At 38.2% G+C, this 14,491-nt stretch overlaps 1 protein-coding gene across 1 annotated transcript in view; it reads right to left on the reverse strand.

Annotated features, from left to right (window-relative positions):
- acad11 (acyl-CoA dehydrogenase family, member 11) overlaps positions 1-13,985 on the reverse strand; it is a 103,742-nt gene extending 89,757 nt beyond the window's left edge. The window contains exons 1-6 of the mRNA XM_039666429.2: positions 13,825-13,985; positions 13,611-13,710; positions 12,428-12,553; positions 5,479-5,640; positions 5,186-5,350; positions 1,828-1,969 (exon numbers count right to left, since the gene is read on the reverse strand). Coding sequence (XP_039522363.1) covers positions 1,828-1,969; positions 5,186-5,350; positions 5,479-5,640; positions 12,428-12,553; positions 13,611-13,710; positions 13,825-13,949 — 820 coding nt within the window. The 5' untranslated portion in view covers positions 13,950-13,985. The remainder of the gene's footprint in view (positions 1-1,827; positions 1,970-5,185; positions 5,351-5,478; positions 5,641-12,427; positions 12,554-13,610; positions 13,711-13,824) is intronic.
- Between the last annotated feature and the right edge of the window lie 506 nt (positions 13,986-14,491).

Consider the following 14,491-nt stretch of genomic DNA (forward strand, 5'->3'; position numbering starts at 1 on the left):
CCAATAATGGCAGACAGGAAACAAGGAGAGCTGGCTGAAATTCAGGAAGTAGTGAAGCTGTGCATAAAGCCAATTCTCTTCAGTTAGACATTCTCTGCTAATATTCACTGGATGGTCATATACCTTTTAACCGCTAGATGGCGCTAAAAATCACACAGTGTAGCTTTAAAAGTTTAATTAACCCAAAAATGGAAATTCTGACATAATTTATTCACCATCATGGTGGTCTAAACCCATAAGACTTTGGTTCATCTTTAAAGGGTAAATAAACCCCTAGTCAGAGCCTGACTCCACCCACTGGTAATATTTGAAAAATGCTCAAAAAGTGTGCAGACCCCAGCAGAGATAGAGAGGACGAAATAGATCCTGATCGTTTTCAATGCTCGCAATTCCAACTCCTGACTCCCTACAGTGGTTTTGGCCAAACAAGCTGGTTTTTATACTGCCAAAGGGCTTAGCTCATACCAAGAGCGTGGTGAGCTGAAACCTGCGTACGTCACAAAGTGCGGAACATCCAATAGGAAAATTCAACTGCAGTAGCCACCGTTCAACCTGAAGAGGGCAGCACCAAGACATTTTTACACCATATATTGTAGAAATAAAACACTTTATACACAAATGTCAAAAAAGTTACTCGAATCAATGACTGGTATTAATAAAGATCCATTCTTACAGATCATTAACTAAAAAAAGTTGGTTTAGGGTTTAGTTACTCAAAGTAAGTTAAAACACAAATTAAAATATTTTAATGGAACCTGAGAGGTTTCTGCCCCTCCAGAGAAAGTCCAGGGGCCAGTTGCACCAACAGTGCGTAAGTTACAACTTAGCCTAGTTTTGACAACTTACGCACTACTAAATATTTTTCCGTTGCACCATTAAACTTAGTTTAAACGTAACTCTACATTCCAACTAAATATTTACGGCAGCCCCGATCAGGAGTAAAGGTTGGAATAAAATATCAGATAGATGAACTGCATCAATAAGCTCTTCTTTTACCTGACAGACTTCAATTCTATACACATATATGACAATGCTGACATTTACACTTGCTTACATTTTAAGAGAGAGAACATTATGTGAAAATATTACTTTGTTAGCAGCTCTTTAACACGAACCCGTCCTAAACAGCGCCACTGTGTGCATCGGTACATGTTGTGCAGGTCAAATATCTGTCATAATCAATTAACATAATGTATTGTTTTTTGTATCAATATTTATTAATTGATGCTTATTAATTTCATTACAAATACAGTTTCTGTATAATACATTATATGAAATACAGTATATGAATGTTATTCATATATAAAAACACTTATGTTATTCATGATCAAGTATCGTATAAAACGGAAAATTATTTTTACCCTTAGTAACGTGAGGCAAAAGAAGTTAGAATGAAGGATAAACTGAAATTCACAGCATTTCCACACAACTTCTGCTCACACATTTAAAGGCTGCTATTGGTTCATCGAGGCTATACGTCATATTATGCGACTACACATTACTTTATGGAGAGTTTACGACTTACTAGCTACGTTCTACTTTACGAACAAATGGTGCAACGGAATAAAGTAAAGAGTTAGTTACAAACTAGCTAGTAGTTACTAAGCCTCTAGTGTGGACTTTACGTTACAATTTAAGAAAGAACTTACGAACGGCTGGTGCAACCCTACCCTGGTAACCAAAACTTAAAAGACCTAAAGGGGTTATAAAGGCATCGTAAAACCAAATGAATCAAAGCCTTATGGGATTGGAGTGTGAGTAAATAATGAATTATCCCTTTAACTGTACAAAAATATATTTTTTTTAAGAGAGAGAGAGATTCTCCACCCTCGACTCCAGTAACTCCGCCCATTGTGCTGATGACTTTGTAGTGGCTGGGCCAATAGTGTGGCATGAGGAAATAGGCCAAATCTGCTATTGGCTGTCCAGTAGTGGAGAGTTCCCAATCCAGCACAGCCAGCACACGAGCCTGAAGAGAGATAATACACCTTTCAGGAGACCCATATGTTCCCACATGTAAAAGTCTTAACTCTTTCATAGGAGGTTTTTTGTTGTTGTTGTTGTTGTTTTTTGGTTTGATTGACAGAAACACATTGTTATATTATTCAGTCAAGTCAAGTATATTTATGTAGAGCTTTCACAATATACAACCCGAATTCCGGAAAAGTTGGGACATTTTTTAAATTTGAATAAAATTAAAACTATACGACTTTCAAATCACATGAGCAAATATTTTATTCACAATAGAACATAGATAATATAACAAATGTTTAAACTGAGAAATTTTACACTTTAATCCACTAAATGAGCTCATTTCAAATTTGATGCCTGCTACAGGTCTCAAAATAGTTGGGACGGGGGCAACAAATGGTTGAAAAAGCAATAAATTTAGAAAGGATTCAGGTGGGAGAACATCTATAGCAACTAAGTAAGTTAATTGATATCAGGTCTGTAACATGATTAGCTATAAAAGGGATGTCTTAGAGAGGTAGAGTCTCTCAGAAGTAAAGATGGGCAGAGGCTCTCCAATCTGTGAAAGAGTGCGTAAAAAGATTGTGGAACACTTTAAAAACAATGTTCCTCAACGTCAAATTGCAAAAGCTCTGCAAATCTCATCATCTACAGTGCACAACATCATCAAAAGATTCAGAGAAACTGGAGAAATCTCTGTGCATAAGGGACAAGGGCAAAGACCTTTATTGGATGCCCGTGGTCTTCGGGCCCTCAGACGACACTGCATCACTCATCGGCATGATTGTGTGAATGACATTACTAAATGGGCCCAGGAATACTTCCAGAAACCACTGTCGGTAAACACAATCCGCCGTGCCATCTCCAGATGCCAACTAAAGCTCTATCATGCAAAAAGGAAGCCATATGTGAACATGGTCCAGAAGCGCCGTCGTGTCCTGTGGGCCAAGGCTCATTTAAAATGGACTATTTCAAAGTGGAAAAGTATTCTGTGTTCAGACGAGTCCAAATTTGACATTCTTGTTGGAAATCACGGACGCCGTGTCCTCCGGACAAAAGAAGAGGGAGACCTTCCATCGTGTTATCAGCGTTCAGTTCAAAAGCCAGCATCTCTGATGGTATGGGGGTGCATAAGTGCATACGGTATGGGCAGCTTGCATGTTTTGGAAGGCACTATGAATGCTGAAAGCTATATAAAGGTTTTAGAGCAACATATGCTCCCCTCCAGACAACGTCTATTTCAGGGAAGGCCTTGTGTTTTTCAACAGGACAATGCAAAACCACATACTGCAGCTATTACAACAGCATGGCTTCGTCGTAGAAGAGTCCGGGTTCTGAATTGGCCTGCCTGCAGTCCAGATCTTTCACCTATAGAGAATATTTGGCGCATCATTAAACGAAAAATGCGCCAAAGGCGACCACGAACACTTCAGCAGCTGGAAACCTATATAAGGCAAGAATGGGACCAAATTCCAACACCAAAACTCCAGACACTCATAAACTCGATGCCCAGACGTCTTCATACTGTTTTGAAAAGAAGAGGAGATGTTACACCATGGTAAACGTGCCCCCGTCCCAACTATTTTGAGACCTGTAGCAGGCATCAAATTTGAAATGAGCTCATTTAGTGGATAAAAGTGTACAATTTCTCCGTTTAAACATTTGTTATGTTATCTATGTTCTATTGTGAATAAAATATTGGCTCATGTGATTTGAAAGTCGTATAGTTTTCATTTTATTCAAATTTAAAAAACGTCCCAACTTTTCCGGAATTCGGGTTGTAGATTGCATCAAAGCAGCTTCACAGTATCACGGTATCACTTCACTGTATTACTGATTGGTTAATTAATTTGAATATCCCCAACTGAGCAAGTCAAAGGCAACAGTGGCAAGGAACCGAAAAACTCCAAGTGAACTAATGGTGTTGTAAAACTCCATCAGGTAACCCAATGGAGAAAAAAAAAAAAAAAACTTTGGGAAAAGCCAGACTCAGTCGGGGGCCAGTTATACTCTGGCGTTTATGAACCAGATTTACAGTACCTGTAAGGTAAAAAATGTATATGAATGTCTCTAAACAGACTTTAAACTTTTCACATGCGCCTTAAGAATTGATTCTATAGTTATGTGCATAGGTTTGTAAATCCCTCCAAAACCATGCAAAATATTATGTGGGAAAATAGAGTTTCAATTAGCTTATTAAGAATGTTCTGCTAAAAGACATGTGACATTAAATGGGTAGTTAATTCCAGACTTGCTCTACCAGTTGGTTTTGATTTAATTGATCTTTACAATTCTCTCTGTAATAAATCATCCGCTGATAATGGTATGTAAGCTTAAAAAGTCTTAAGGCTCTAAAAAGGTAATGTCACTGTAATAATGAAACATTTTCACTTTGCATTAAACTTGATTGCCAAGATTCTATGGAGGAATTTCCATTACTTCATATTAAGTCCACCAAATAGACATTATCTACAAAAGATTATATAAATTATTTGATGTTTGATTTTCAAACTTTTAACCGACTGTAACGGTTCAAATTACTCACGCTATGGATTGTATTACGGTTTTAGTGCTATGTCCAGGAAACATAAGGACTACTGTCAAATTAAATAAAGAAAATAAGAAAAAAATAATCAAACTACAAGCAATAGCACAAATAAATACAATATCAAGAGCAAATGTGCACATAAAATAAACAGTGCTAGTTTTCAAGTTGGTCTAACGGTAGTTTTCAGGTACAGAAATTGAATAATCAAATGTAAAATAACACGGAAAATAATCTTGACTAAATAAAATGATCCTTATTAAAGTTACAAAAGTTATTCAGTCAAGAGCAGTGAGGCACCATTATGGCGCTAATCAATTATTTATTTTGTTTAATTATTTAATACAAAAAATTTAAAAAATCATCAGAATGGAGATGACCCATAATTAATATAAGAGCTGCTGTACAGATGCATTCAACTCTTTCCATAAATAAGGAACTTTACACAATTATTGAAAGAAACTGAATAAACACTGAACTGAACAATGACACTATAGTATTTCCAGAGCTGCTTTACAGTAGAAATGATCTTTTGCATTTATTTTGCATTATTGATCATTATTTACCCGTTTAACACTGTGAAGCTGCTTTGAAATAATCTGTATTGTATAAAGCGCTAATACCTATATAAATAAAGGTTGATACTTGACTTATCATAGGTATTAGTACCTCTGTAGGGTGAAATATCAGGTTGTCAATTCGGAAATCTCCATGAACAAGGGACACTTCAGTGTCACTGGTTGGCAGGTTGTGGCTTAGCCAATCACAAAGTTTATCCATGGCTGGATTCTCTTTGTGGGCAGAGGCTTTGTACTGCTTTGTCCACGTGGACACCTGAAAACAAGACAATTTTAAAACTACGTTTCTTGCCAGGTTAAAAAAATTACCACAGTATAATAATTGTCTGAATTAAAACAATAAAAACTCAGCTCAATACCTCATGACTGATGTCTTTAGCTCACCTGTCTTTTACAATAACCTGACCCCTTTCCGTATCCCTGGAGGCTGAGTGCATCAATGTCCAGAGAGTGAAGTTTGGCTAGGGTCTCCACTGCAGCCACATACAAAGCTGTTCGCTCTGCCGCACTGACCCCTGGGAGCCTCAAGTCCCTGAATATACGTCCCTGATGTGAAGACATACATATACAGAATAACATCACCCCTGATGTTCCTCCATTCTTAAACCATTGAAAACTACACGGACTAAAAAGGTGAGGCAAAAAAATCAATCATGACTGCCCCCTTCTGGCAGAAAGCATAACTTGAACTGCTAGAGCTGTTAGATTGAATCTTAAAGGGCACCTATTACGGAAAATTCACTTTTACATGGTGTTTGAACATAAATGTGTGTTGGCAGTGTATGAGCAAAACCACCCTAGAATGATAAAAGTTTAAGTGGCACCTTTCCTTCGTAAATAAGTTTATGTTTGAGCGAATCATTTTCTGACTGACTGTTTTGTGAACGAGAGTCAAGCGAAAGAAGGTCTTGCTTCAAAGTTAATCCTCAAGTGTGGATCGTCGTCTACTGTTTGAGATCCAACGACACCTCCAGTAACAGTAAGTGTATTTTATTTTTGAGCAAATAACGTTAGTCATTTCATTCAGCCAATTCAACAACAAATTCGTCTAAAGTTGTTGTCATCGTAGGATGTCTGTGTATACAATTTAAACAATTGTATAGTGTGTAACCACACGTTTATAAATATATATATATATATATATATATTTAAAGATATTGTATTAAAAACTGCATATATGTTCTTGTTCTGTAAGTTAGCCATCTTCTCACATTTGCCGCAGAAGCACCTGTATGAGAAGTAAACATGACGCAACAGGTCCCTCGCATAAATGTAATTTCGCTTGTACATAGCAAACTTTATCACAGTATGTGTAAGTAGTTTAAAAAATTGTGCCAACGTTAGTGTTTGTGTGCGTCTGTGTGTGTGTGTGTTGCACATCCATAATTTCAAAGGGGACACGATTACAACTCTATAAGTGCATAAATGCATCAAATAACCATAACGAGACGTTCTGGTCCATTCCCATTTGTGTTTATTCCGATTCAAACATGCAAGGCTGAATGACATTCAAAACAGCGGGTCTCTCTCACTCTCTCAGCCATTCTGCTTAGAGTGAATGCCATAGGTATCAAGTGACGCCCTCATCCAAAGGCAGGGCGGGGAAATGCAGCTCATTTGCATTTAAGGTTGTATAGACCAAAACAGCTCATTTTTAAACAGGCCCCAAAAATGACATTTTCAAATGGTTATTTCATTTTCAAATAAATTAACTGTGGGGTATTTTGAGCTGAAACTTCACAAATACATTCTGGGGACACCCAAGACCAATATTACATCTTGTAAAAAGGGGTATAATAGGTGCCCTTTAAAACTGCAGTCCGTCACTTTTTTGGGGTTACAAATGATCTAAAATACATATTTGAGAAAATACATAACCAGCCAGTGTTCAAAACTATCTGCTTGCTTTAGCTCGATTCAAAACGTTAAGCTTGTAATAATGTTTTTAATTCCAGTGGTATTGGTGGATTTCCACGGGAGATTCAAGCATGTCTTGGCGTCATCACGTCACATCTGTACACTAGGGGTGCAACGGTACAGATAGCCCACGGTACGGTCCGTACCTCGGTTTTTGGGCCACGGTCTCGGTTCGGTTTCGGTACATGTTTTGTGCAGAAAGAGACTGCTATTTCATCCCAAAAATATGTTTTATTTTTCTTATGAGCATAAACAGAATGTCACAGTAGGAAGAACATCAATGTGTATGGAATAAATTAACACTCTAGTCTGTACTGAACAACACTAAGCAATACAACCTCTTCAAATACCACTTATGATATACAAAATGTAAACGAGCACACTTTAAAATATTCAAGTGAATCCCAATTCCAAACCTTGATAACTGGTAAATAAAGTGATCAATGTGAAAGAAAAAGTGCACTTTTACCTTTAACAAAAATTAGCTTGTGGTTTGAATAAAAAGAGCAGAGCAAAATAATATAATAAAAAAAAATACTGCATTCAGGATACAAAGTGCAATGTTACTAATCCACTTTTGAGAGATTCTTGTGCAAAAATATACTGCAGTCAAACATTTGACTGGGTTTGCGTTATGCATCCACTATGTGCTGGGAATGTAGAGAGTAGGCTACGGAGCCGGAGGTGAGGCGTTTATTTAATAAGCGTGAGCGCGCTGGGGCGGGCACGTAACTTACATTCGCAGCCTGACTCATATTATTCAATGTGCGGCGGCTCACTAACAACAGTTGGCTGTTTTGAATGAGACGACCCGTGTGAACGGGGAGCGCTTTATGAACATCTATGACGCGCGAGCAGCGCCGGTCTGTTCGTGTGTCTGTTAGAGTGAGCGCTCGTGAGCGACACACACATAACCTGATTTATACGAGGTTGAACTGGCCGTGTGACAAAGCGGGCATAAGCTGGACTCGAGCGCGAGTTCGCGGGCGAATTTAATCCATATATGATATGGATCTAATATAAGGCACACTGTTGTTTTTTGAGAAGATTAAAGGCTTTTAAGTGCGCCTTTTATAGTGCGGAAAATACGGTTAAAGGATCAGCACGAACTCTATGGCAGAACCGAAGTCCCGCGGGACACGAGGTTAGATTGTCCCGTGCAGGGCTGACCGAACGGTCCGGGATTTTACCGTGTACCGTTGCATCCCTACTGTACACATAAAGAAGGAGTCTAGGCTAGTATAAGCATTGCGTGTGAGGATGCTGGAGGTGGAGATTTATAGCCTTTTCTCACAGCACTTGATATAATTAAACTTATCAATTTGATGGCAGATCCAGAAAGGTTCAAACGACCAACATGACATCATGACTTTTACGTAAACATACACACCACTTTCGAGTCAGGTGGCGTGTTATTCTCCGCATTTTGAACTAACTGCGTGTATCCGCGTGTATGCGACGCGTGTATGTCTACGCCATTAACGTCCACGTCATTCGGCGTGTCTGTACACGCAGTCAAATCTCCAGTCATAAATGCCATTAACTCCAGTGACGGTTAAGTTTAGGGATGGGGTTGAGGTAAGTCATATCTTTTTTTTACCTAGGATGGTAAGGGAACAGTCATAAATGCCATTAACCCCAGTGACGGTTAGGTTTAGGGACGGGGTTGAGGTAAGTCATATATTTATATAACGTTAAGTCAACAGCGTTTATAAACACGCTGAAAGGCGATTATGCGTCTTGATAGCACGGCAAAAATGGAAATACGAATTGGCGTGTCATACACACGCTACTTCATGAGATCACCAGTGACAACATTCACCCGTTGTAAAATGCAAAACACTTTGTTCGGACTTCGGAGTGGCTACAGAGAGAAAGAGACTGCAACCGGACCCATACGAAAACAAGGAAAAAAAACAGAAGGACATTACATGTAGTCATGCAATGCTGGCATTGTTAACGTTAAAGGGCACCTATTATGCCCATTTTTACAAGATGTAATATTGGTCTCAGGTGTCCCCAGAATGTATTTGTGAAGTTTCAGCTCAAAATACCCCACAGTTAATTTATTATAACCATTTGAAAATGTCATTTTGGGGCCTGCTTAAAAATGAGCTGTTTCAGGGGGTATTCCACCTTAAATGCAAATGAGCTGCATATCCCCGCCCTGCCTTTCGATGAGGGCGTAACTTGATACCTATGGCAGGCAGTCGGTACTGAGAGAGTGAAGAGACGCGCCATATTGAATGTCATTCAGAGTACGTTTGAATCGGAATATATAAATAGTATGAAGAGACTCCGGCAGAATAAACAAATGAGAATGGACCAGTACGTCTCGGTATGGTTATTTGATACTTTTATGTACTTTAGAGTTTCAATAGCGTCCCATTTGAAATGATGGATGTCCAACACACACACACAGACACTAGCGCAATTTTTTGAAACTACATACACATACTGTGATAAAGTTTGCTACGTACGAGCGAAATTACATTTATGCGAGGGACCTGTGGCGTCATGTTTAGCTACTTGTCATACGGGTGCTTCTGTGGCAAATGTGAGAAGATGGCTAACTTACAGAACACCAACATATATGCAGTTTTTAATACAATATCTTTAAAAATATATATATTTATAAACGTGTGGTTACACACTATACAAACAATGTTTAAATTATATACACAGACATCCTATGACGGCAATAACTTTAGACGCATTTGTTGTTGAATTGGCTGACATTGACTGAAAAGACTATTTGCTCAAAAATCATAAAATACACTTACTGTTACTGGGGTGACGGTGGATCGCAAACAGTAGACGACAATCCACACTTGAGGATTAACTTTTAAGCCACAACAACAGGATTAACCCACGAGTCCACGACATAACATAAATTTACGTTTCCAAGAGATATTACCGGCTGTCGTCGTTGAAACAATGAAGGATGGTGTGTACAGATCACCGAGGGCGGGGTCTAGGCCACAACCACACTGTCAATCAACCCCCTGTCTCCCGTTCTACGTCACAAAGACCTGGATCTCAGAACAGCTCGTTCTGAGACAGTGCATATGATTTATTGAGATTGTAAAAAAAACACTGGGTGGATTTTTATCATTCTAGGGTGGTTTTGCTCACACACTGCCAACACACATTTATGTTCAAACACCATGTAAAAGTGAATTTTCCATAATAGGTGCCCTTTAAGAATTTGAGAACAAACCATTTGCATGGTTTTGCATGATATGATAACTTATAAGCGATTGTTAGATTTTTCAGCGTGATTTACTGCAACGTTGCAACCAGAACAAAAGTGGATGTTTCTTACTAGTTCAGATGACATTTTCCGGTGAAAATTCTTAAAGGGTTAGTTTACCCAAAAATGAAAATTCTGTCAGTACTCACCCTCATGTTGTTCCAACCCCGTAAGACCTTTGTTCATCTTCGGAACACAAATTAAGATATTTTTTTATTAAATCTGAGAGCTGGATCACTCCTGCATACTAGTCCATAAGCTTCTTGAGGAATTGAAACTTGCTGGCCTCGAAAAGTTATTAAAGACATTGTTAAAATAGTCTAAGTGACTACAGTGGCTCAATCTTAAGTTTATCAAATGACTAGAAAACTTTTTGTGTGCAAAAAAACCAACAAAAATAACAACTTTTTCAACTATTCATTTACTTCTGTCTGGGCCTCAAGTCAGGTTACTAGTTTAATAGTAGTAGTAGTAGTAGCCTTTATTGTCACGTAGTCACAAGTACCAGTGAAATTAGCCATCAACCTATCCATCAGACATACATACAATAAAACAAGGGGGTAGACAGGACAGGAAGACAGAGCATTGAGGAAGAAATACAGCATAACATGAGGAGAGGTGAGGAGAAAAAAAAGGCAACCCTTTTAACCCCCATAATATGCTCCAGTGAGGAGTACAGTTTGGGAACAGTAAAAAAAACACCTCAGCAACATTGGCACATAATCAGTACACTCTACAAAATGAACAGACAAGACTCGCAACAGGGTACGGGAGTGGGGGGTGGAGGTGAACCAGCACAGGCAAGCAGCCATCCGGTACTGCAGCCATTCTCGGCGCTGGTCACAGACCCGCCTGTCAGACTGGGGGGTTAAAAGCGGCGAAGGCGAGGGATGGGGTGTGGGGCTGGTGAATGCATATCTGTATGTATGTGTAAGAGTTCATGTGTGTGTAGGCCTGGAGTGTCGCTATGCCTGGCATCATAATCTAGGTGCCTCAAGTCCGCAGATGTCATAGCGATACACAGCAGGTTGCCGTGGAGAAAACCTTGATCATGTCCCAGACAAAGTCAACAATCACTAGGTGTCCTGGGGAATCGGGGAAGGAATGCGAGAGCGGCTCACTGCAGTGCTCTTCCGGGGGAGTTGTTGTTCCAACAGCGGCCTTGGCCAAGGCCAGTGCTGGTTGAGGGCGGCCGAAAAACAGATAAGATTGGGATTGTTTGGTCTTGGGGCGAAAAGCCGCATTCAATTTACACGGCTAATTCTCATTGTCTTTGGTCTCCTATTCGATCCAAATCCTTCTGCAAAGCTGTGAGCTTCTCCATGATGTTATCCATATTCTGGTTCATAGACACAACGGAATAACGGAAGCTTCTGTTATTGTACGTCACACGCATCACACACACGACCAGCGTCGGCCAATAGTGAGCCTACGTGTGACGTAGCTCTACGCTATCACACTACGTTAACTGACTAGAGGCCCATAGAGAAAGAAGTGAATAGTTGAAATAAAGACGTTATTTTTGTTTGTTTTTGCGCACAAAAAGTATTCTCGTCATTTGATAAGTAAAGATTGAGCCACTGTAGTCACTAAGACTATTTTAACGATGTCTTTAATAACTTTTCGAGGACGGCAAGTTTCAATTCCTCAAGAAGCTTATGGACTAGTATGCAGGAGTGATCCAGCTCTCAGATTTCATCAAAAATATCTTAATTTGTGTTCCGAAGATGAACGAAGGTCTTACGGGGTTGGAACAACATGAGGGTGAGTAAATACTGACAGAATTTTAATTTTTGGGTGAAATAACCCTTTAAGGGGGTCATACTTCCGAAAATAATAATCTGTGATTCTGAATGCCAGTATCCACACCGGCACGGTGACTGACAGATGCACTGCACACTCTCCTTAAACATTGTGTTCATTCGCACTGTGCCGTGTCAAGGGTGTTGAAGTACAACTGACGTAAAGTTCATAAATTCCGCAAATGACTGCAATTGCAGATTCCGAACAGAGTTGGAGCCAAAGAGGGAAAACACCGGACTGCAGCTTTATAGAGAATTCAAAAACTGGCTCAATGTGGCTATATTTAACTCAGAAATGGTCCAACATTGTAACAAGATAAATTAATTAACAATCAAGGTAACTTCCACGGGGTACGAGTACCTGTACATGCTCCATGATATAGAATTCTGTGCCGATGACACTAGTATCTGTGCAGTACATCACAGGGTGAGGAACGGGAAAGCCAACAGAATACAGGGCCTTTTGAACAGCATACTCTCTATCTACCTGCACACACAAATTTAAACAATGCTGAACATGTTTTGTTTGACTGACACCAGTATGATGATATTTAATATTATACATAATTACTGTTTAATCTGTCTAAACAATCTCTGTTTAAACAAAAAATTGACTTTAATGTCCAATAGAAAAGGACACTAAAGAAAAGTCCTGTTGGTCTCAGTGTTATTTTAGTACTATTTACATATTAGTATATTATTTATTAACATTTTATATGGGTGTACAGTAGTAGATAAAGTAGTAGATATAAAAGTGCTATATAAATGCCTCATTCATTCAGTCATTATATATTTTATAATTCAATACTAGTTTGTTTCAGTAATTGTAATTTTGATTTGTGCTTTAGCCATTTTTATTACTTTAGTGATTTAACTTTAATTTCAGCTTTTGTAATTTTAGTACTTTATATTAAGTTATTTGCCAAGGCCACATTTTTCATTTTAGTTTTTTTAAGTATTACGTTTTCCTCTAATGTTTTTTTTTTAGCCTTATTTCAATTTATGATTTTTATTTTTATTTTTTTATTAGTTTTAGTTTGTTATACAAATATCCACCGGTCTCATCCAAAATGCACCAATTTAGAAATGTTAATAGGAATAGATGGCAAATAGTAATTTTTTTTTTATGGCAGCAGATATTAGAAATCTGCTTTTAGAATCTATTCTGCTTTTCTGCTATTAGAAATAGTTGAAAAACGTGACAAAATACAAAAGATGGATAACTGTTAGTTACCTGGCATAGAAAAGGTGTAAAGCGTTTACTGAGACAAAAACAAGTGTATAATCTTGCACTTTTTCACTTAGTTTTCTTTGGTTCTGTGTCCCTCTGCTGATTACCTTAGGCTACTACATGCAATTATGTGTTGCGTAGTCAAGTAACGTTAGTTACTGGTGTCAAAGTCCTTTCTGCAAGTTCACAACAGCGTTTGATTGACCCAACTAAGCTGTATTAAACTCACAATTACAATATTCTATAAATATGCGTGTTTTTCTGCTTTTTTTTTTACATTAATGCGATATTTAACAATAGTAGCCCAAGTTACCTTATGAGCTCCAGGCAGCAGTTCTCCTGGAGGTTTCTTTCTGAGCACATAGCGCTTGTCTGCAGTCTCAATGTAAAACGTTGGGTTGGACTGACCAGCCCTATTCGAAACAAATAATAAAATAAGATACAATACAATAACAAACAAACAAAGCATGGTTTTTGATTGCATGAGGATGAGGTGCAATTAAAAAATGTGTTGGGAGATTTCTTACATGTACTGCTGCACAGTTAAAGTTATGTTGCCTGAAAAGCTGTCAAGTTTCCCTGACAAATATTTTTTCAAGTTATTGGTGTCAAAACGATGTTCTGGACGGACAGCGGTGATTTGGCGATCCATGACGACGTTAAATGAAACTGAGAAATAAAGTTCACGATTCAAACTGTTGCTGGATATTTCAAAATAAAAGTCGTCGACTAATGAAGGAAACAATGATCATAAAAGTCCTCCATGTAAAAGTCCCACTTCTGAAAAGTGGTACAGGAAGCACTTAGATATTTTATGGGATAACGACTAGGGTGACCGACAGCATATACCCCTATGGGACTGTCATTCTGCATGTTTCAATAAACTGTTATTGATTCAAAGCTCTGATAAGACATTAAAGAGATGGTCAGATAAATTGATAGCATGTGCTTAATAACTGTTTACAATTTGACCTTTTAAACGGTATTAAGCAAAAAAATGAAAATTGACAACTAGTTTAGCTGCAGGGTGTACGTGTGCAAATTTATTTAACAAATTAACTAAATAAATAAATGACTTTTTGCATGTTTAAATTTTCATATTCAATTATATACACTATAAAAAAGATCTGACCATTGCCTTGATCAAATTTCAATAAATGTAATATTTTTAATGATTATAAATTTCTAATTTCT

Source organism: Pimephales promelas, chromosome 22 (assembly GCF_988280905.1).
Source record: "Pimephales promelas chromosome 22, fPimPro1.hap1.1, whole genome shotgun sequence".
NCBI lineage: Eukaryota > Metazoa > Chordata > Actinopteri > Cypriniformes > Leuciscidae > Pimephales > Pimephales promelas.